The 23,467-nt window shown below is 23.6% G+C and overlaps 1 protein-coding gene across 2 annotated transcripts; it reads left to right on the forward strand.

The window, feature by feature from the left end:
• The first annotated feature begins 296 nt into the window (after positions 1-296).
• Positions 297-23,467, forward strand: LOC145834371 (sodium/hydrogen exchanger 6-like). Of its 2 annotated transcripts, XM_082941785.1 has the most exons (14): positions 297-457; positions 1,723-1,925; positions 5,528-5,605; positions 5,940-6,016; positions 6,587-6,796; positions 7,142-7,248; positions 7,494-7,663; positions 7,995-8,162; positions 10,871-10,982; positions 11,936-12,089; positions 15,803-15,854; positions 17,800-17,844; positions 21,832-22,026; positions 22,324-23,467. In XM_082941785.1, the coding sequence occupies exons 1-14, from the start codon at positions 310-312 to the stop codon at positions 22,489-22,491; spliced, it is 1,887 nt and encodes a 628-aa protein (XP_082797911.1). In that variant the 5' UTR covers positions 297-309; the 3' UTR covers positions 22,492-23,467. The 2 variants fall into 2 exon arrangements, with proteins under 2 accessions (XP_082797911.1, XP_082797912.1); XM_082941786.1 differs by lacking the exon at positions 17,800-17,844.

Below are 23,467 nucleotides of genomic sequence, written 5' to 3' on the forward strand. Positions count from 1 at the left end.
AAATAGGTTGGACCCTGTAAGGCCCTAATCAAATACAATCTCTATTTTAAACACTTTACAAAAATATATCTTTATATAACTCTATTCATAATAACTACCATAAAAAACAGTTGAAAAAATATATTAAATGAAAAACACAAACAAGTTTCAGAAGGTGCACACAAAATAACACGTATTATTAAAATATCTACAAATAAACTGTGATACCATTTTTTCAACAGAATAATTTAATTTAAAATTGTGCTACAAATGAATAACTTTATATATAATTTTAATTATATTTTTCAAAGGAAATGTATTAAAAAAAGTATGCAAACAGCTGAAGAGGCACACAAAATAGACTCAGCAGATCTTCTGTTGTTCATTGGACTTCTGTTGTTAACAATATTCACAATATGGTTCTTCAAATACCAAAAACTAAGGTTCATTCATGAGACCGGACTTGCTATACTGTATGGTTGGTTTAATCTAGTACATTAAGAATAGATATAATTTATTTTTGTATTTTATGGTTAGCTTTATGAACTTTTTTTTTGACAACTTAACATTTTGTTGTATAAGTTAAACATTTATATTAGCTTTCCTATCAAAATTTAGTATACTTTGAGCATTTGGCTTAGAATTTATAACTGTTTTCTGTACTATGTGTATTGTTTGATAAATGAAAAAATAATTATTCATCACTAATTATACTTGGTAGGATTAAGTTATTAATTATAAAAATATAAAGTGTTGTTTTCAAAACTAACAGTAGTTGCAACTCTGTATAAACTTTGAGCTTTTAACTAAAAGCAAGCATTAACATTGTAAAAATGTGTGATGCCCTATGACCTTTAAACTTTTTTGTTTTAGATTACATTTAGTAAATAAAGAATTTAGTAAATAAGAATATACCTTTCAAAAATGTTCCTGTATGGATAAGTACATTTTTTAGAAAGTTTTAAAAAGACTCAAGAAAGCTATGAGGAAGAAATAAAAAAATTATAGGGATAATAGTTTTTTTGAAAAATTAATGAGAAAAAGTTAAACATTTCTATTAATTAATCGAGTTTAGACCATAAAAGCTTAAAATTTGTTTTAAAGTTGAAAAAATAATAATATACAAAAAAAACTTTTTGTAAATTTAGGTTGCTCCTTTTATAAAAGCCACCTTTTGAATTTTCATATTTTGACTGTTAACACCTAAAAATTTACTGAACAGAAATTAAATGAGTAGATAAAAAAACTGCTTATTAAAACCAAAAAAAAAGTTAATTTTTTATTATTTTGTTTTGTTCTTTACAAACTGAATATTTTACCCTATTTCTAATTTCAAACACTCCCATGGCCTAAATTACATGCTCGAGTTTGTTAAAGTTTAAATACTTACATGTTGCATACTGAGGCTGATAGTATAACTTGTGATTTTAAATTGATTATTCTTCATCCTAAGGTTTAAACAAAATCCTGTAAAAAGTTTATTGTAAAAAGAAACTATTTTAAACACCCAAGTTTTATAACAAAATTTATCCTCAAAATCTAGCATAAATAACTATAAACAAGATTAACAGGTTATAATTTTATAGGCTGCATTGTATGGTTGATGAAGTTTATGTTTTCAAACTTGTTTTTCAAGTTGTTTTGGTTGACAAATAAGTAAGAAATAACTAAGACCATAGATGGGGTCCTACGTATACTTAAATTTAATCACAGAACAATGTTATAAATTATTATTCCTTACAGGATGCATAATAGGGTTGATAGTGAAGTTTATGTTTAAGAAGGAAGAAGCAACAACTTCAACGTACCATATAAAAGAGGATGATAACATGAACCTGACACAGTTGATAAATGTTGAGTATGCTGGGAAGAATTACTCATATGTTTATTCAAGTACGCTAAACGCTTGTCCGGCTAATTTGTTATCCAATGCAGAACTAAGGAAGGTTTGTATTTTTTTTATTATCTTAAAAACCTTGAATTTTAAGCCATTTTTACATGTTAATTAATGAAACTTCGATTGGATATGACAAATCTATCTTATAGATTATTTTTTGTATCATTATTATTTTTTATTAAGAAACAAATTTTAAGTAGCTTTACATTTTGATGTTTTCTAACATTTTTACTGTTTTTTACCTGAAATTTATTATTGAGCTAAAAATTGACCAAAAATCTTGTTCTTTAAAAATCTTGAAGAAACTCAGAAGATATACAAAAATCTTTGGCAACCCTGTGCTTACAAAATTTATTTTTAAAACTTTTAAACAGTTGAATATTTGTTGTTTTTAAAAGACACTGTGACTGAGAAAGTCATCATAATAGAGAAAATTTTTCCTTTAAATCAAAACATGTGGTTTTTCATGCTTTTGTTTTGATTTATATATTTTTAGTAACAGGTTTTAAGAAAAACTTTTTTAGCTTAAAGTTTTTTTTAAAGCTTTTAACAATAAAACGAAATTTGTAATTAACTATAAATTTGAATTTAAACAATCACAGGTACTGTTTTTGTAAAGTAAAATTTCGATGAAAAATTTATTAAACACTGTTAAAGTAACATTATCACATAAAACATTATAAAAAAATTTAAAAGCTACCAGTTTTTCACATTCAAAATAAAAACTAGAAAAATTTCAAAATTTGTGTAAACTAAGTGTAAAATTATATTATTTGTCATGTTTCAACTTCCTATAATTTTTTAGCTTACTATTTGGTTAAATTCACTCAATTCATCTTATGAAACAAAACAAATCAGAAAATGTTAAATGATTAAACACTACAAAAAAATTTTTTTAAACTTATCCAAACTATAGCATATTTATATGTAAAGTACACATTTTAAGTCGTGTTTGTTCATTCCTTATATTTAGTATGCTTTTTCGACGTCAATACATAAACTATTTGTTGAGGTATAAAACAAAGCATTTAAAATTATTAAAAAAAACACAACAATCTGTAAGCTGTTGAACTTAAGTTAAATTGTAATATGTTTATACGAGAATACATATTTTTATGACATGTGTTTTTATTCACTTATATTGAATGCTTTTTCTACAGTGTTGCCACTTTACCTGGAATTTGACAATATAGCAAAAATAACCTGGAAAAACCTATAATTTGAAAACTTTTGAAAAAAACCTGAAAAAAACCTGGAATTTTGAACAAAAAACCTGGAATTTTTAATAATTTTAACATTTTCAGTAGTAAAATTACAGTTTGACAAAAAAATCTGTCATATTAATAAGATTTTTTTGCCATCCTCAGAATTTTTTTTTAAAAAACACATTTAAAGTAACTTTCAGTATTTTTTTATTGTTTTTATACTATTTAACATAGTTTTTTACATTAAACTTAACTTAAAACTAAAATAGACCCAAAAATGTGTACTTTTAAAAACCTGGAAGAAATTTGGAAAACCTGGAAATTTTTTTTGAAAAAACGAGTGGCAACCCTGTTTCTACATCAATACTTCACATCGATTTATTCATAAAAGTGTGAATAATAATAAATCAATTAGAAGTATTTAAGATAGCATGAACCATGATTAAGCTATTGAAAGTTAGTTCATATCTAATATGTTTCATAAAGATAAATGATTACATATATAATGCCATATTTTTGCATTTCTTATATTTTTTCTGCATTTTTCATTACTTGAAATAAAATTTATAAATTGTGAACAATAATTAAATAAACATCAGTTGAATAACAAAGCCATAGAGATAAGCTATTAATATTTAGTTGAAAGCTGATACGTTTAATTAATAAAAGTACATATTTGTATGTCGTATTTATGCACTCCTTGTATTTTCTGTATTTTTGTACGTCATAACTTTATATTAAATTATGCATGAAGGTAACATGAATAGCAAATATGAAAATTCTGTATATCTAGATGAAATCTTAATATTTTTTAGTATTTGTTTAGCTTTTCACGCCGTTTTTGGTGATTTTAGTTTAAAATTTCAATGAAGTTTGAACGCTTATAAATTATAAATTGTCTTAAATTTAGAAAAGTTCAAGCTCACTTTTATTAAAATTATGATTAGTTTCTATGGGCAAAGTTCTCAGTAAGTGTTATGTGAGGTCTAATTTTTAATCAATGCATTTTCTTAAAAAAATCTTAAAATCTGTATAAATTCTTACGCAAAACAAATTAAAGTCTTGTTCATATATAGCAAGTAACTATTTTTTTTTGAAAAGTAGTTTATTTAAATCAAGCTTTACTCAAGCAGTACAAGTTTAAAGTCTATCAAAAAAAATATATTTAAAAATGTATGTTTCATTACAAAGTTTTAAATTAATTTAATAATCTTTTTTTTAAAGTACATTTAAAAATTTTATTAAATACTGTTCTATTAAATTTAGATAAAAAATTATATTAAAATTTTAACATTACAAGAAACTCATTACTGTCACAAATGTAATGTTTGTACCGCTACTCGAGTAATAATCAATTTGTTAAATTTCACTTCTATGCTACTTTTTACAATCGATAATCATTACAGCTTTGCTAGCTAGGTGTTTTCTTTGCTTTTGTTATTGTAAAAAGGTAAAAATAAGGAATTAAAAGTTTTCTTGAAATGCAAAATGCAATTTTTTTCAAAACTTACATTAATTTTAAAATTACAAGTATGTTTTTAAACAAGTTTTTAAAGTTGTATGTAACAATTAAATTTTTTACGTTTCATTTACAATTGTATCATTTTAATTTATATGGTCCACAATTACAAAAGCAAAATGTATCTTGTTTATTAATTATTTTTTCTATATTAAAACATTATTTATTTTACATTGTTCAAAGCTCTTATTCAAAAAAAATTAGCTTTTTCTTGCTGTGTGTTTTTTTCTAAGTTATTTAAATAGTTAAATTTAGTTTTTCATACTGCTGGAATATTGCTTATGCGTTTGCAATTTTTAAGCCTTTCTTTTCCTGAAATCTATAAAACTGATGATTTTAAACTTAGGGTTAAATTATTTTAAAACAACTTACTTTATATATTTTATTTTATTTTTTAGAACTCTATTGTATTTAAAATTGTGCGTCATGTAGTGCTTAATAGCTTTTTTGTTTACAAATAAATATTTTTATAACGATCTTGTAATTTATTTAGGCACAGCTAAATTTTTTAAACGTATATCATTAAAAATAAATTGATTCAATAATTTTGTTATAAAACTCCATATTTGCGGTTTGAAAATTTGATATTACTTAATTGCTTATGGGATTAAATTTGATTATAGTTCGTTATTTTATTACTATTTAATTTATTATAATGAATAACAAATTATTATTTTTTAACAGTTAACATTTAATCAAGAACCTTTCCTAATATTATACTTCTTTGTTTTCTAAGTGTCTATTGTATTTCATTAATGTTTTTTTTTTAAATAACTTGCAACCTCAAATTTGTGTCCAATATATAAATATTTTTTCTATTTAATATATATTTTTCAGTTTACATTTAACCCAGAGTTATTCTTTAACATTTTAATAATATCTAATTAATATTTAATATACTTTATTATTTTTATTTCTTTTCAACAGCTAACATTCAATCCAGAATTATTCTTCAACATTTTACTTCCGCCTATCATATTCCATGCTGGATACAGTCTCAAAAAGGTTTATGTTAATAATTATATTTGTTTAGTTTTAAACTAATAAATTTTCAAACAAATTTGCGTTCAAACTGTTTTTTATTTTAAAACAAAAATACGACTTCTAAAAAGAGAAAAAAACTCTAAAAAAAAGTGTAGTTATTTTAAACTAAACACCGTAAAATTGTATTAAGGTTTGAATTTATCTTTTTATGTGTTAAATAAGTTTGTAAATTTTAAACTTAATATTATATAATATGTTTCCACTTAGAATGTAACTTTCAATACTAATAGGTAATTTTATAACAAAAACTATCAACCGTTGTAAAAATAAAAATAAAAAACTACTCTTTTTTCAGAGGCACTTCTTCAGAAATATTGGCTCGATTCTGACTTTTGCTTTCTTCGGCACTTTAGTTTCTGCAATAGTTGTTGCGTAAGTTTGTAAATGTTTTTAAAAACGTTTTGAAAAATTTTCATAGTTTTTCATTTAGATGAAGCTTTTATAATAAAATTCAATACTTTGTAGTTGTCATTCACATATTTTATGTTTTAAGGGTATAAGGGCAAAACAATTTTTATTTAACTTAGTCTTACATACCTTAAATGTGTCATTCATTGAAAACTTTTATATAAAAAGTAATTTATTCAAGTTTAATGAAATACTATATGTATATCTGTATAAATACATTATATACATTAACAGTGGTACTAAATACTGCTGAGTACTTATTACGAAATCAGATACTTTAAACATGTCATTCATTGATTGCTCAAATATAAAACATATACTATAGATACAAATATGTTTACCTTAACAATTGGTTTTTAATACAGGGGAATTTCATACTGTGGAGTACTAATAATGAAATCAGACACTTTTTACATGTCATTTATTGACTGTTTGTTTAAATACATCTACTATTAGTACTAAGATACAATACTTTCAACATACACTATACATCATTTTAATATCTAGGTTAATTATTATTTTTCTATTTAACAGAGGAATTTCATATTGCGGAGTGCTTATAATGAAATCAGACACTTTAAACATGTCATTCATTGATTGTTTATTGTTCGGAGCAATCATATCAGCCACCGACCCCGTAACAGTGCTTGCTGTGTTCAAGGAACTCAAGGTTGATGTCAACTTAGATGCACTTCTGTTTGGTGAAAGTGTGCTTAATGATGCTGTTGCTATTGTGCTTGTCGGGTGAGATTACTTTTTTTATATAGTTAAGTATATACTAAAATTTCATAATTGAAACCTAAGAGTTTGAATGCTTTTGGTTAAAAAACTATGTTTATTAATTATAAAATAATTTAAATAAAATGTTTATTTAATTTTTCAGTCTATTGATGCTGTATTATTTGAAATATAAGTTGATGTTTTCACAAGAAACTTGTTTTTAAAATAACTAAAAAAACCTATTGATACAACACATATAAACTTTGTTATCAATACAGTATGTATGAATTGTTTTTCATGTACCTTTACAGGGCAATTTTAAAGCTTAACATAACTACAATAATTTTTTTAAAGCGTTCGTTTTTACAGGGCTATTAAGAAATACCAGCTGACCACTGATTCTACTTTCGATTCTGCAGCTTTCTTCTCCGCTTTAGGCTCTTTTGTTGGAGTTTTTCTGGGCAGTTTTGCTATTGGTTAGCTCGATTTTTGCTACAAAAACATTTATTTGTAACGGTTTTTTTAAGACTGGTCACAATAACTCCAATTACAATAACTCCAATAGTTTTGCTATTGGTGAGTGTAATTTTAGCTGCAAAAACATCTTTGATGATTATCGATGAAGTGTTTAGAATATATTTGATAAATTAATAGCATTTGTGGTTGCAACTAAAGTATTTTAATTTATTTTATATGTTTACCAAATGTACTTTCATTAAAGGAGCCTTCTCAGCGATATGCACTGCACTCACCTTCAAATTCACCAAGATAGGGGATTTTCCCGTTCTTGAAAGCAGCATATTCTTCCTCATGAGCTGGGCCTCATTCTTGTTCGCCGAAGCTGTAGGCTTCACCGGAATCGTTGCTGTCCTGTTTTGCGGCATAGCTCAGGTACTGAAATACGTTTTCGAATTTAATTGTTTTAAATTACAGTAGGCAGCTTTCGATTCTATCAAAACTTAAGGTCTGAAAACTTTATCCTGCAAGCGAAACTCAAAGTTTAATGTCAGTTAATGAATGTGACATTGAATTTTTATTTTTACATTTATCTTTTTCAACTAATTTGTCCTATGAAAGACTATTTTCTTGAATATCACGGCTCAAAGTATTCAAGATTATTGATTTTGTAAAATAATTTATTTTATAGGTCCTTATAAGTTTTTAATGTTTTAATTTTTAAAATAAACCCTGTGTATATTTGAACAACATTTAACCATTCCAGGCACATTACACATACCAGAATTTATCTGACGAGTCAAAAACACGCACCAAGGAATTGTTCGAACTGCTGAACTTTCTTGCTGAAAACTTTATATTTTCCTACATGGGTGTTAGCATGTTCGCTTTTGAGCACCACGTGTTTCAACCCGTCTTCATTATTGCTGCTTTGGTGAGTATAATAAGTTATATGATAAGAACTTTTATATAGTAGTTATATATTAACACGTGTAATAAAAAGTAAGTATTAATACTTGTTGTTATTTAAATTCTTGTCCTTATTAGATAGACGTTTACAGTATCGCCATTTAAACTTAATACTTAAATTTGCAAAAATCACATATTTTGAAAACATGTCTTAATTATTTCTATTATTATATTATATTCGAGTACTTTAAAAAGATTTTTTTTTAATTTATATGATCTAAAACGTTTTTAAAGTTTGTTTTTTCTGTATCATGTTAATACCATCTTTTCTAACATCTTTTGATAACTTCTCATTAGCAAGTTTCGATTTATAACGTATAAAGATTAATTAACTACTAGTTTTGCTTTCTTTAAAAGCTGTATATATTATTCTTAAAAGGAATTTTTTAAATTAGTTTTTAAGTTAGGACATCATTTATTTTAGCTTATTATTATAATAAAAAGTATTCTACAGTTTTGAACAATTTTTAATTTAATTTTAAATGATTTAAGGTTTTATAACCAGTTTTTAAACATTTAGTGGCAGTATTTAAACAATAAAAAAGATTTTATGGTATAGTTTTTATTGATATTAATCTTATTGTTTCAGTTGTAAAATTTTTACAAAGCGGCTATTTATTTATTTGCAAAAACTTGATATGTTTTAAATTAATACTAAAAATTCATATTTAAATAACATTAAAGTTATATATCATAGTACTAGTATTTTATTAATAGTCTCTTTTTTTTCTTTGATAAAAATATTACAATTTGATTTGGTTTCTTACTAACGTTGAAAAATTACAGTTAAAGACAGTTGTTTTGTCTAAAAAATTTGATTAGTTATGGAAAATTCAATTGCCGGAAATAGTTAAACTAATTTATTAAACAGCTTACTTGTTTATCAAGTTTGAAAAACTTTTCCAAGATACTTTGGTAGTTATTTTGGGGTCAATTTGAATTTAAGTTTAAAAAGTTAAAGTTATTTAGTGTTATTTTGATTTATTTTTTTTTTGTTTTACAAAAAATAGCTCACCAAATAGGTTTTTCTATTTTTATTATTTAGCAGTTTTGAATATTAGAAAACAAATTGATTAGTTCTGACTTTCTGTTCGTTTGTACATAGAAATTGGTATGCATTTACTTTTTTGATGATGTGTTAAGTTATTAAAATGCAACATCACAAATGTGTCACAATATGTGTCAATTCTTTTCAAATTTGAAACAAAGTTTTCAAATTGTTGTTTTTTCCCATAGTTAATGTTATACAAACTCAATATGAATTGTTTAATGCATTAATATGATGCTATTTATAGTGTGAGTCATTTAGATTAAAATGACTTATTGCGACAACAGTATGAAACAAATTGTAATTATTTTGTGACAATTATTTTACCACCCTTTAGTTTTGTATCATGTTGTTGACTTTAATTTGAATGCTATTGCAATTAAGTTGGTCAACAAATTATAAACACAGAAAACATATTTTTCATAATTTGTATATTTTTACTGAAAATATAATAAATAACGCCTTTAATTATGAATGAGTAATAAATATTCAAATGAGCTATTACAAAAAAGTTGTGAAATAAGTTATATATTACTCTTTCATTAATTTGCGTTGTAATATAATTAAAAAAAAGACATTTTAAAATACATTTGGTTGCCTACTCAGGCACTTACATTTATAAAGCACAAAAAATAATACTAGAAAACGAAGTTTCACTCATAAGATAAGTGACCTTTATCTCTAATGAAACTAATAAATCATTACACGCTAAGTTTTTACTTTAATATTTTGTTTTTATATATCCAGTGAAGTAATACTGAGTTTTAAATTATTTTATTTCTTTTTTTCCTCTCAAATATTATTTTTATATATACTTTTAAGTTTTTAAGGTTTTCCAAGATACTATAATTTTATAAATTACGATACAACATAAAAAGCAATATTGGGACATTTTTGTGTTTATAAATTGTGATCAAAGTATAACAAAACTTATACTAAGTATCAAAAGAATAGCAAAACTTGAAGTGTGTTTTGGTTTTGATTACAAAAATAAAAATATAGTTTTGATAAATTTAAAATTGACGTTTCTTATTTGACCTTTTAATAAGTTTAGTTAATCTAGTTTGTTGGTTGTTTGCTGTTTTGTAGATATAGATTTAAAAAAATTGAAAAAGAAACGTGACTCATTTCAGCACTTTAAGTACTTTGGTTGTCTGCATTTACAATAGTTTAATTTTAACATTAGTTTTGTAAACTAATGATCAAGTTTTATCGTAATTTGTTAAAATTTTTTTCTTTTGTTTTGTACAATAAAATAGTAATAGTTTAAAATCAATATCATCTACACAGCTAATTGTATTACTTTACACAAAATAATTTTTATTCATAAAATGTATTATATTGATATCAAAATAATGTTAATCCAAAATTATGTTCATAATTTCTAATTTTTTTATTGGCGATTTTTTATTTACTGATCTATAATCATTATTTTCACACTTTTTATTAGCTTATTAGTAAAAAAAAGTATTTTAATAAAAAATAACATCAAAAAATTTTCTGTTTTTCATAATTTTTAGTACTAAAACTGATAGATTTGTAATAACTGTTTAAATGTATACAAAGCTGGCCTTCTTTAGAATTTAAATAGTTAATGAATTTTAATGCTTTCTTTATTTTTACAGTTAGCAGTAGTAATATCAAGAGCGATGAACGTTTATCCCTTAGCATTTTTATTGAACCTTGGAAGAAAAAAGAAAATTCCAATAAATATGCAACACATGATGATGTTTGCAGGTATTTTTATAAATTTAAAAATATTGATACCTATATTTCAAGACAATTTAAAATTTTTACTTATCATACTAATTTATTTAGGCATTTTGTTATTGAATACGATTTAACTTAATAAAAATGGCAATCGTTTTTGTTACTTGTTAACTTTTGTATAAACAAGTTAAAAATTATGAACATTGAAACTACGCAATGATAAATTAAACTCTAAAACTGGAATGTAGGTTTACATGTTAGATGCTGTTAGGTAGAGGGGTGAGTTTACTAAAAATAGTGTCACACTTGTTTTAGTTTGTGCACACCAATTTAATATGTTTTGCGCACATTTACTTTTTTGACTACTAAATATTATGGGCGCATATTATTAGTTTTTGATATGTCCGCTGATTTTTAGCAGATTTTTTTTGAATCCACCTGAACACTTTTACACTGTGAATTTCAATTGTGTTAAATTTCTTGCACATGTGGATAATTTTGTCACACACAACATATAAAGTTAAGCCCTATTACCACTTACTTTACAAAATACTGCTATTCATGTGCATACTTGTCTGTACACGTTTAAATGCATTAAAAGCAGATCACAGTGAGCATTACCTTTAACTAAATATTTGCTTGGTTTCAAAGAATATTTTTAAGACATCCTAACGATAAAATATACTGAATTAATATGCCTATAACTAAGGTCCTTTTTTTGAGTTCTGTTAAATATGTTAGTTAGAAAAATAATATTAATTAAGGAAAATGTTTTTAGTAGAGAATACAAAACTTGCTTCTATGTTCAATTTGTATATGTGCACATAACATATTATAATCATGATATTAACAGGCCTTAAAAAATTAATAGCGTTCACACTTGCAACCAGATAAACATATGAACTTATTTGTGCAAATATTTTAAGAAAAATCGCTTGATTACTTAATAAAAGTAAATTTATAAAAACATTATCTCACAGGCTTAAGAGGAGCGATTGCGTTCACACTGGCCATCAGAGAAACGTGCACACCAGTCGAGCACATGGTTTTTTCAACAACTTTATTGATTGTATTTATCACAGTTTGGCTGCTCGGAGGTGGTACAACCGCTATGCTCACTTTTCTTAATATCAGGTTTGTTTTATTATATTAAAGATATTATAATAAATATATAAGTATTTGTTATCATATATTTCATTTAATTAATTATATTAGTTCTCTTGTTTCTTATTAAATAATACTGCTATGCTCACTTTTCTTAATATCAGGTTTGTTTTATTATATTAAATATATTATAATAAATATATAAGTATTTGTTATCATATATTTCATTTAATTAATTATATTAGTTCTCTTGTTTCTTATTAAATAATACTGCTATGCTCACTTTTCTTAATATCAGGTTTGTTCTATTATATTAAATATATTATAATAAATATATAAGTATTTGTTATCATATATTTCATTTAATTAATTATATTAGTTCTCTTGTTTCTTATTAAATAATACTGCCATGCTCACTTTTCTTAATATCAGGTTTGTTTTATTATATTAAATATATTATAATAAATATATAAGTATTTGTTATCATATATTTCATTTAATTAATTATATTAGTTCTCTTGTTTCTTATTAAATAATACTGCCATGCTCACTTTTCTTAATATCAGGTTTGTTTTATTATATAAAATTTAAAATTATAAATATATAAGTATTTGTTATCATATATTTCATTTAATTAATTATATTAGTTCTCTTGTTTCTTATTAAATAATACTGCCATGCTCACTTTTCTTAATATCAGGTTTGTTTTATTTATTTTTTATTTATACATTCGTACTGATTTAATTTATGTAATTTTTGAGTTTTTAATTTTTATATGCAAATTTATATTAAGCATTTATTCCATTTTACTTTTCTCTATATAATTTTTTAACGTTTGTTTATTATATTTAAAGTTGGTCTTGTTTAATTTTTAGTTTGTATATGGTCTAGATTTTTTCCCTTAAATTTCTTAGTATCACCTTTATTTCTCTTTACATATGTTATTATTTTCTTTATTATTATTTTTTAGTCTATCTTAAGGTTAATATTTTTGAAACTTTACTGCTAGCTTACTTTGTTATTATGAAGTTTGTTATTTATTAAACAATTTTATCATAGAAATACCAAGGCTGTGAGATAAATTGTGTAAAAAAAATCTAATATACTGTTTTTATTGAAAACTAACATTGTTTTTCTAAGTTAAATTAATAACATAGTTCCACAGAGTTTTCATAAAATAAATTGTCTTAAAAAATATTAAAGTACTGATGTAGTTTTATATGCATTAAATTATATATTCCTATAAAAAGTTTTATTTCAATGTTACATGAGTTTTCGGGTTAGTTACTTTAAGACTAGTTGTTGATGAAAAAAATTTTTTTTACAAGATAGCTGATTTTAATCAAAACAATCTTGTTATATTTTCTAAAGTGCAACTAAATAACTAAATTGAGACTGTTAAACAACTTTACTCATGAAAGATAAAAACTATAACATAATATTACTAATATGTTACTAATTTTTAACAATTAATTAGTTAAAAGTAGCAACCCCAAATTTTACTATGGTTATAAAAAAAAGCTGTACTAACTTTTTTAGGGTAAAAAATTTAGTAATTAAGCCTACTAAAAAAGTATAATATACTATTTTCAAGTGTAAGCTATAACATATTTTAAAAAATACAAAAATGTTAATGTTTTGTAGGTTTAATTTAACTTATACATGTTTGTTTGAAAAAGTAGTATTTTATTTATTATTTTTTTGAGTAATGTTTACTACTTAATTCAATAAAAACGTTACTTAAATTTGATTAATGAATACAGACATTAAAAGTTTTACTCAATGAATTACATTATGTCATTTATATAGCATTATAGTACTTTATTTAACGATAAACTAATGTTAAAATTTGTATGAGAAAATTTATGAAACGTTTAAACCATTATTTAATTTTTACAATAAACTTAAGTTAATGTTTGTATAAAATTTTAGACGTTTAAACTGTGACTTAATTCCAACAAAAGTTTTGTGTAAATATTTATGATTGTGACAAACAATAAGTAAGTTTAACTTTTTCAGTTTCTTAATAAATATTTGTTTAGTTTATACACTAAACATTTGGAAAGTGTTTAACTTAAAAGTTTATTTTCTCGTTTAAATAATATTTATACGACATTTAAGTTATAAAGTTTAATAATACTAAGTTGTGAAAATAAGTTTAACAGTATCAGTTTTATTTCCTCTACCTCAAATCTATAAAAAATTATTTATAATATAGTAATAAGCTTTTTCTGACATATTTTTGTTAACTTATTATTCATAATTTTCAATTATTAATTTAAAGATGTTATGTGAATGCTTTTTGTATCTGAGTTTAAGTTTAGAAGAAAGTTTACTTTTTAGAAGTTTATGTAAGCTATTAAGTTTGTAGTTTTATCATTTACACTTTACCATGTGATATTACAATACAAGAATGTGGTATAGTAAAAATTACTCAATAGAATTTTAGTTTCTTCTACGTGTAACACAAATCAATAGAAAATAGCTTGCATGAGAAAGTTAACAATTTACTTTGTCATACTTTTCTTGTGTTATGACATTGTTATATGAGTTTTTTTAGTAAAACTTTATTTATTGTGTAAGTATTATTACATATGATGTGTCAGTAAAATAGGTTTAAATTTTTACCTTTGATAATTTGTTTTATTACAGTAACAATAAAACAGTCTGACTAATTCTTAAAGCTTTATGCTTTATATGTGGATCATATTTGATATGTTGTTTTTTAATAAATACAAGTTTCAATTTATATTTTTAAGCATATAGTATGTTTTATAAAACCCAAGTTATTACAAAATTTTAGGTTTAAAAATTTTTTTTTTTGTTCATGTGTATAAAAGAAATATTCCAAGGAAAAATAAAAGATTTTGTCTTGCAATTATGACAAATGTGTATTGTGTAAGTAAATAAAAAAATTATGAATTGTGAATTATGTGTACTATACCATAGTAGATATTTTTTCATAAGTTTAATGTATACCAATTCAATAGTTTTTAATTTAAAAATTGTAAATATTTTTAATAAAAAAATAAGTTTTAAACTGTATTAATAACTGTTGTTTTAAATTTTGACAACATGTAATTTCATCATTTTACAATAGTGTGATTTGTAAGTTATTTTTCTTTATTAATTTATTTTCAACTTTATTCGCGTGTAAATGAAATCTATAAAAAGGGGTTGTCTCTTAAATTTAATTATCATTAATATATGTTTTATTTTTAAAATATTCAAAAAAGAATTATAATAATTCATCTGTGTACGGAAATCAATTCAAAAGTTTCTGTGAAATTTAAAGATTTCTGATAAAGATGTATTTAAATTATTTTAATTTTTATACTAACTAAATAAAAAGTCTAAAAAGTGCTAAAGTTCATCCAATTTAAGTAAATAAGCTATAAACATCGTTTTGTTTATATTACTGTTTCGAAAGTTTACTGTGCGCTCATTGAATTCTAACTTCAATCAAGTTTATTCAAGTTTTCATTTTAAAAATGTGGAGTGTCCTATTAGTTAAACGTTTTTTTGAACAGATATTAAAATGGACATAATATATAATTAGTAAACCTAAAAATTTAATTATTCATTTAAAATGAATAATTAAAACTAAGTCAATCTTTAAAGTATATTAAAAAAGTCAAGTATTTTCTTATATAAACAATTTTGTTTGTATTGCTGTATATAAATTGTAATTATTATAAACTATAATTTTGCATATAAATAATTTTAAATATTTTAACTTACAGAGTTGGTGTTGAGGATGATGATGAAAATGAACAAATTATGGAAGAAAATAATGTTAGTTATTTGTTAATAAAAAAAATATTAATATATTAGTAAAATGAAGAAGTTTTCGAGGAAAATAATGTTAATATTTATTATAATTAAAAAAATTGTGGGGAAACTAATGTTAATGTTTATTAATAGTATAAAGTTATTGTTAAAAAAAGTTAGTTATTTATAATCAAAATAAAATGTGGGGAAATAATAAGAGTTATTTATTATTTGAATTCATATAGGTTAGTTTTTCCTATGCTTTTCTTTTATTTGTTTTCAGTTATGATTATGAGTTAAACAAATTGAACTGATTTTATCTTCTTTACTACAAATAACTTTTTATTTCATTTTTTAAACTAAGTTGTTTGGAATGGTTTTACATTATTTTTTTTGTACTTTTTTTGATCAAAGTTTTTTTTAATCAAAGTCGTGATTACTTAATTAAACGCATTATAGAAAACTTATCTTAATATTTCCATCATAATACCTTTTATTAAACAAGTATTGATGAACCCGTTTAAAATTTCTATCAAGTTTGAATTGCTCTTCAGTTATTTTCTAATTTAATTTTAAATAATAGTATGTATTTAATGTATGAAGTATGAAATAACATGGCATGAATTGTAAATGCTATTTCAGCATGTTTATATTGTGGTGTTACTAAAAACGCTATTAACATCACTACTCGTATCAGGATAGAATATTTTAAATGTTGTTGTCCAAAGGATCATAAGAAAATCAGTTTTGATCACTGAATAGACAAGTTTAGCTAAACTCAAGTCAGATAACAAAAATAAAATTGATGACTAAACAGGAAAAATATTTTTAATGTAATTAAAAAATTCTCAGTTCGGTATTTTTTAGGCTAGATGTTCAAGACTTCTAGACTAAATAAAAAATAAATTAAGTTAAATAAATAAAATAAGTTGTATGCTGATAGTATGGTTTTAATAATGATATTTTGACTGCATCATACATCTTGATAAGAACTTCACTTTAAACTGAGCTGAATGTACTGATTTACCATAAAAAATAGTCAAACTGAAAATGTGATCAATAATAGTGTCTTTTAGTTTTTATTTTTGTATTAGTTTTTTTTTATCACGTCTTATCCTTTAATGTTTTAATTGATACTTAAAAATGAGAAAACTTGATTACTGTGAAATATTTAAAAAGAAATGGTTAATTTTCAAAAGTTATTAACAAAAAAAAGTATCAATTACACTGTTTAAAAAATTTAGTTTTGTGTAATTATTTTGTACTTTAACAGTGTAAAATATATCTTTCATTAAGCAATGTATGTACATTTATAAATCTTTCAAAACTTTTTACCTTTAGAAGGTGATTTTATTAAATAAATGGTAATTTTTTTATTTAGAAATATAGAACAATTAACTGTAATGTAAATTTTGATTTTCATTATTCAAACACTGTAGTTATATATCAGTACTAGAAATAATAACGTACCTATAGTTTCGCAATATTAGTTTAAAACTTGTTTTAAACTTTATATTAACATAAATTTTCAGACTAGATTAGCTTATAACCAAACGTGTTTAAACTGACAGAATAATTTAGTTATAGGTACGCTGACTTAAGTTTTTAAGAAGATTTAAAACAATATGTGGTAGTAGTTTCATATAAAATTATTAGCCAACTTTTTAACAAAAGCTTGATTATGTATTATAAAGTTTTTACTTAATAGACAGATAAAGGTCATAGGGGACAATCCTTTTTTTTTTACATAAATATAATTTTTTTAATTTGGTAGCTTTAAGTTAACACTATAAATACATACAAAATAACAATTCAGTTTAAAGTTTAGATGTAGTTAGTTTTGTAAACTTCATGATTGAAATTTTCAAAATTAGTACTAAAGTACAAAAATTGGGTTTAGGATTTAAACCATATAATTTTGTGTATTAACAATATGATTTTTTATTTTGTAAATTGTTGATTTTAATAGACAACGGAGTACTACATGTTGCAGAGAGATACTGATTCAATAAGTGTAAGTTTACTAATACTTTATATTGCATGTATTTTAACTTTCAAGTAGTAATAGCTTAGCAATGTTAGACTCTATTATTTACTCAGGAGCTTTTAATTTGATTTTTCACTTAAAGGTTATTAAAATTGAATTCAATTTAAATTAAAACTAACTGCTCATATTTTGTTCAAAACCCTTTTTATTTTTCACTAAAAATTTTCATAGCAAACGTTTAGTTTATTCATTTAATTTTCTACAATTAATTATATATTAATTAGTCTAGCTTCATGTAATTGATTTTGCTTCTTTAATTTCAAAACCGTAGTTTTTTTCTTTTTTCAACTTAGTGTATGCTTATCAAAATTTCATAGCTGGCTGAATACATTAATTGCTGGTTTATTTTGCTGCAAACAGTTTAGCAATGCTTATATTTTATCTCAATATATTTTACTTTCGCTAACAGTTTTTAAATACAGATTTTAAGGTTATTTTGCATTTAAAAATTATTTTGTTTACTTTAATTAAAAAAACTTTTTTTTTTTTTTGATATTTGGAGGTCAGATGATTCAACTTAAACTTCTAATTGAACTTTTTTTTAAAATGGTAAAATCAGTAGTATACAGTATTGTACTGTACTTTATACTCAGTATTGCTGACTTATAATTTTATATTGTTCTCTGTAAAAACTTTTATATCAGTTGTAATTTACATATTTATATATTTGTATGCAACTGAAGTCAAAAATCACTATAGAAAGTTTATTGTTTGGAAGTAGTTCATACAAAATAGCTTTTAAAAGATTAGGTTTAGTTTTTTGCGCGATAAATTTAGGGGGTTTACGTTTCTTTTATTTTCTACACACATTATAATTCAACCTAGGTAGTTCTGCAAAATGATTCAAAGTTTAAAAAAATATTAAACTAATCTGATGCATGTGAATTGGTCAAAAGAAAAGAAATATTAAGTTTATTTGTATATGTAAATGATTAGTGGTTAAAAAGTAATTTACACAACTAGTTTCTTACCATTACATAAACTTCTCAATGTTCAAATACTGCAAAGTGTTATGGTTTATGGTGTATATGTTTTAAAAGTTAGTTCAAAAATTACATAAGTACAATTATTAATCATTGAACGATTAAGCCTGGTTAATGATTGTATATAAGGAATACTTAGTGGCTTAAGGGCATAGGGGGGTAAACACCCTTTTTTGGTTTTTGATCTAATTTTATATAGCTTTTACTAAGCTACAAGATGCTTTTTACAGATTTAAAAAATTCAAAATAATTTTTGAGATATAGCCGGTCAAAGTCGGAGGCAACAATAGGATCCTTATGGGAGGCGCAAACTAAAACGGCAAATAACTAGAAATTACTAAAAATCTATCTCCTCCTAGGTTTTTTGAGATAAATACCTCAAACTTTCAGGATATGTTCCTTGCAGTATTTAAAAAATTCTGTCGGAACAGAATTTGAAAAATTAAAAAAAAAAATTTATAACAAAAAAACAAAAAAAAAAACTGTTTTTTTTTTGTTTATTTTTAATATAAAATTTTTATTTTTTATTTTTTTAAAATTTCCTTCCAACAGAATTTTCTAAATATATCAAGGAACATTTCCTGAAAGTTTGAAGTAGTTATCTCAAAAAATGTAGGAGAAGATAGATTTTTAGTGAAATAGATTTTTTGCCGTTTTAGTTTGCGCCTCCCATAAGGATCCTATTGTTGCCTCCGACTTTGACCGGCTATATCTCAAAAATTATTTTGAATTTTTTAAATCTGTAAAAATCATCTTGTAGCTTAGTAAAAACTATATAAATTAAGATAAAAAACCAAAAAAGGGTGTTTACCCCCCTATGCCCTTAAATGATATGTCATATAATGCTTACATTTAAATAAATTATCTTCTTTCAATTATTGCATTGAATTTTGATTTGTAATTTATTGTTACAGATAATTGTTTTTTATGCATGTATGCAATTAAGTTCTTATTATTTTGCATGACTGATAAATTGCTCTTTTGGAAGCTTTTAAACTGTCTGTGTAATAAAAATTGTAATATGAATGTACTCTTACATACTAAGTAATTTTAGTGTTTGATATGTGTAAAATAATGTTTTAATGTTAAATGGTAGTGTATTAAGATTGTTAACTAATATTTTTTAAATGCATGCAGTTTAAGTTTGTTAAGTTCGTTCGTGTCATATTTATATCAAACTTACTTTATTATTTTAACATTTTACAATTACACAAAGAACTTGAAAGTTTATATTTGTGTCAAATTTTGAGTGTTCGAGTTAGCATTATTAGTTTTTGTTCTTTCATGGTTTTACTATTTGTTGATAAAATTACTTATAAAATAAATTTTAAGATTATAATTGAACATAAGGTTTTAGTTTTAACTACAACTTTAATTGTTATATAGGTTTAACACATATTTAAATTAATACTAAAATTTTATTAAAGAATATAATAAACTAAGAGTAGTTAGTTTTTACTTGTGCTTATTGTTTAAAAACCAAAGTGAAAATAAACATTTTAAGGAGTCAGTAAATTTTTGTCATAACTGATTAAAAATATAAACTTTTTTCATATATCAAGTTTTAATATCTTTTAATAAGCGACGATTTCAAATAATTTTTCAAGTTCTCAGTATAAGCTTTACAGATTTTTTTGTATAAAGTAACAACATTTTATTTTATAAAAACTGTGCTACGCATTTACTTTTCAACAGTATCCTACAAAATTGAAGCTTAATCTTTAAAAATCTACTTTTAACAACAAGGTTCAAAAATTTCCCTGATTTTTTCCAATTTTGAAAAGTGAGCAGTAATCAAGGTTGTCACAAAATCTAGAATCCTGGAAAAGCCTGGATTTTGACAATTTATGCTAAAAAAAATGGAAAATCTGGAATTTGAGAAAAAAAAAGTCTAGAAAAAGCTGGAAATTTGAACAAAAATCTCTAAAAAACCTATAATTTTAAACAATTTTTATATGTTAAGTAGTAAAATTTTGACTTGAAACGAAAAATCTATCAAATAGATAAAAAAGAATTATGTTTATAAAAAATATATTTATTAAAAAACGTAACAAAATAGCTCTACAGTACCTTTATTTTGCTGTTATACACAACTTTTACCATAAACTTAACTTTAAACTAAAAATAGTCCCGAAAACGTGTACATTGATAAACCTTGAAGATATTTAGAAAACCTGGAAAAGAAACATCCCAAAAATCAGTTGCAACCCTGAGTAATATAATTACATATTATAGGTCAGTAGCTTTGTTTACTAAATCTTTATACCAATTTGCAATTGAAGTAACAGTGTAATTTAATATTCTTAACAAATCATTAAAAATATATTTTGGTCCAAATGTTTCAGAATTTCTTTAAAATAATATTAAACTAAACGCCTACAGAAAATAGTCGTATACTTTACTTTAGTTTATTACAAATTTTCATTAGCATTATCACGCAAAATATACTTTTTTGAGAAAAAAAAAGAATTTTCATTTTATTCTTAACTTTTTAAATTTTTTGTTTTGTTTCATAGTTTTTTTTTGAATGTTTGATTTAAAAAAATTCCTTCAAGCCTTATACCAAGTATCTTTCTCACTTAAATTTAAGTTCATATTAAAGCTTTTTGCACTTAATTTGTCAAATTTGCAATACAATTAAACTGTAAGTGTAATTTACAAATTACAACCGCTATACCTACAAAAACTTGAATTTTGACAACTCTGGCGGTTTTATGAAATGAATTTATTTAACAGAGCCAACTAAATACTATCAAAACTACCAGAATATTTAATAAGTACAATTTTAAACAATGCTGTTTTTACCACAAGAATTCGAATATTCACAACTAGATAAAGTCCAGTTTTACCCATCAGTAAATATACATTTTTACTTAAGTTATTTTGCCATCAACAGAGCCAACTAGACACTTCACACTATCAAAATCATTAGAAATGTTAATATAAATAAATAAAACATTCTTTTAAACAGAGCCAACTAGACACTTCACACAATCAAAACCACCAGAAATACGCGGATAGTGCTTGGATGTTCAACAAGTGGTACAAATTCGACAAGTTGTTTCTGAAACCACTGCTCACACACAAGGGTCCACCGCTGACGCAAAGCTGCCCCAGATGCTGTCTGCCCGTTGCAAAGTGTTTTACCAGTCCTGAAGCTTATCAGGTTTGAATTATTATTCAAAGGGTCAAAAAACAACAGACAAATTTTGCTTTTTAAAAGTTGGTTTTCTTGAAAGCCTCCACTTGTGGCAACTAGATAAATATATTAACTGAATTTTGTTGAAATTAAAAACTTAATCTTTTCTTTCAACATTAAGATCAAGGATACATCTTAGTAAATTGGTTTTTGACATACAAGAATTTTTGTATTACGAACAGTGTAAATTATTATAAAAAATGTAAATAATATTCGGTTAAAAACTACAATTATCAAACTAATCCTTATTATTACTTTTACCAGCATCAGAACGATAATGAGAGTGATTGCGGGTTCATACTTGAAAGCGAACCTCGATCAAACAACGTGCCAGATACCCGCATATCCGACAGTACAGAACATAATATAACCGGACAATTACAAGTAGTCACTGATGAACCTTCTAATAATAAACAGACTGCTGTTGTTTGAGTAATAATAACTTTTAAATAAGCTTTTTAAAATAAATATCTATTATTAATCTAAAGTTGTAACAAAGCAACTTTTAGATTTTGTTTAAAAATAAGTTTGAATATTTCAAATTAGACACATAAGAAAACATCAACTCAAAGTATAAGTTATTTTGATGTATTTACTTACTAAAAAAAAATGTTTTCTATGATTTTGCCCTAGTAAAAATGTTATATTATTAAAGCTGATACTAAACTGTAAGTATTTCTAAAAACTATATTAGCACTTTTTAGACTCAAGTTTTATTGCATTTATTTTATTTTAAATTAATTTAGCAAATAGTTATATCCAATATAAAATATGCATGCAAAAAAGACTGCAACATATTTCTTCATTACAGAAATGCATAGTTTTATTTTTTTGTCTATAGAATTGATAACATAAGTTTTACTTTTTTTATCGTACTATAACAATATGTTCTTTAAAATTGTTTTTGCTGTTATACAGTAAAGTTTTTTGAAATTTTTTACTAGTTGAAAAACGTATAATAAAAACACAAGGACTAAGAAACCTAAACTAACTACTTATAAGCATTTGCATGAGCATATTTGTCTTATTCTATCGTTTAAATTACAGTTTATAAGTGTCTAAACATTATTTGATATAAACATTTATTATTATGTTCATTATTTGTAAAATTTTATCAAAAGCTCACAATTTAAAACAACTATATTTTAATAGAATTTATGTCTAATTTAGTTACATAATTTTTAAAAGCTGTACACAAAATTATTTTTTCTTTGTTTTTGTTATTTATTTTTGCATTTTAGAAAACTTGCAATATATGTTTTGATTTCGACCGAATTTTTCATTTTGCATTATTTCGTTTTCATCGTCTGTTAAGTTTTCGTAGTACACACTATTCATACACAACTATATTTTTTTTAATCGTTTAAAACATTTGTTTATTTTCTTAAACACAAGACTGAATTTTGAT

The sequence above is a fragment of the Thalia democratica genome, chromosome 4 (assembly GCF_965202585.1).
Source record: "Thalia democratica chromosome 4, ktThaDemo2.hap1.1, whole genome shotgun sequence".
NCBI lineage: Eukaryota > Metazoa > Chordata > Thaliacea > Salpida > Salpidae > Thalia > Thalia democratica.

Excerpts from the sequence above, each read along its gene's own strand:
- LOC145834371 (XM_082941785.1), top strand. The coding sequence starts at position 310 with ATGCAAACAGCTGAAGAGGCACACAAAATAGACTCAGCAGATCTTCTG. Across the intron at positions 6,017-6,586 it reads GTTTCTGCAATAGTTGTTGC|AGGAATTTCATATTGCGGAG; the intron begins GTAAGTTTGTAA and ends TCTATTTAACAG. Across the intron at positions 15,855-17,799 it reads AAATTATGGAAGAAAATAAT|ACAACGGAGTACTACATGTT; the intron begins GTTAGTTATTTG and ends TGATTTTAATAG.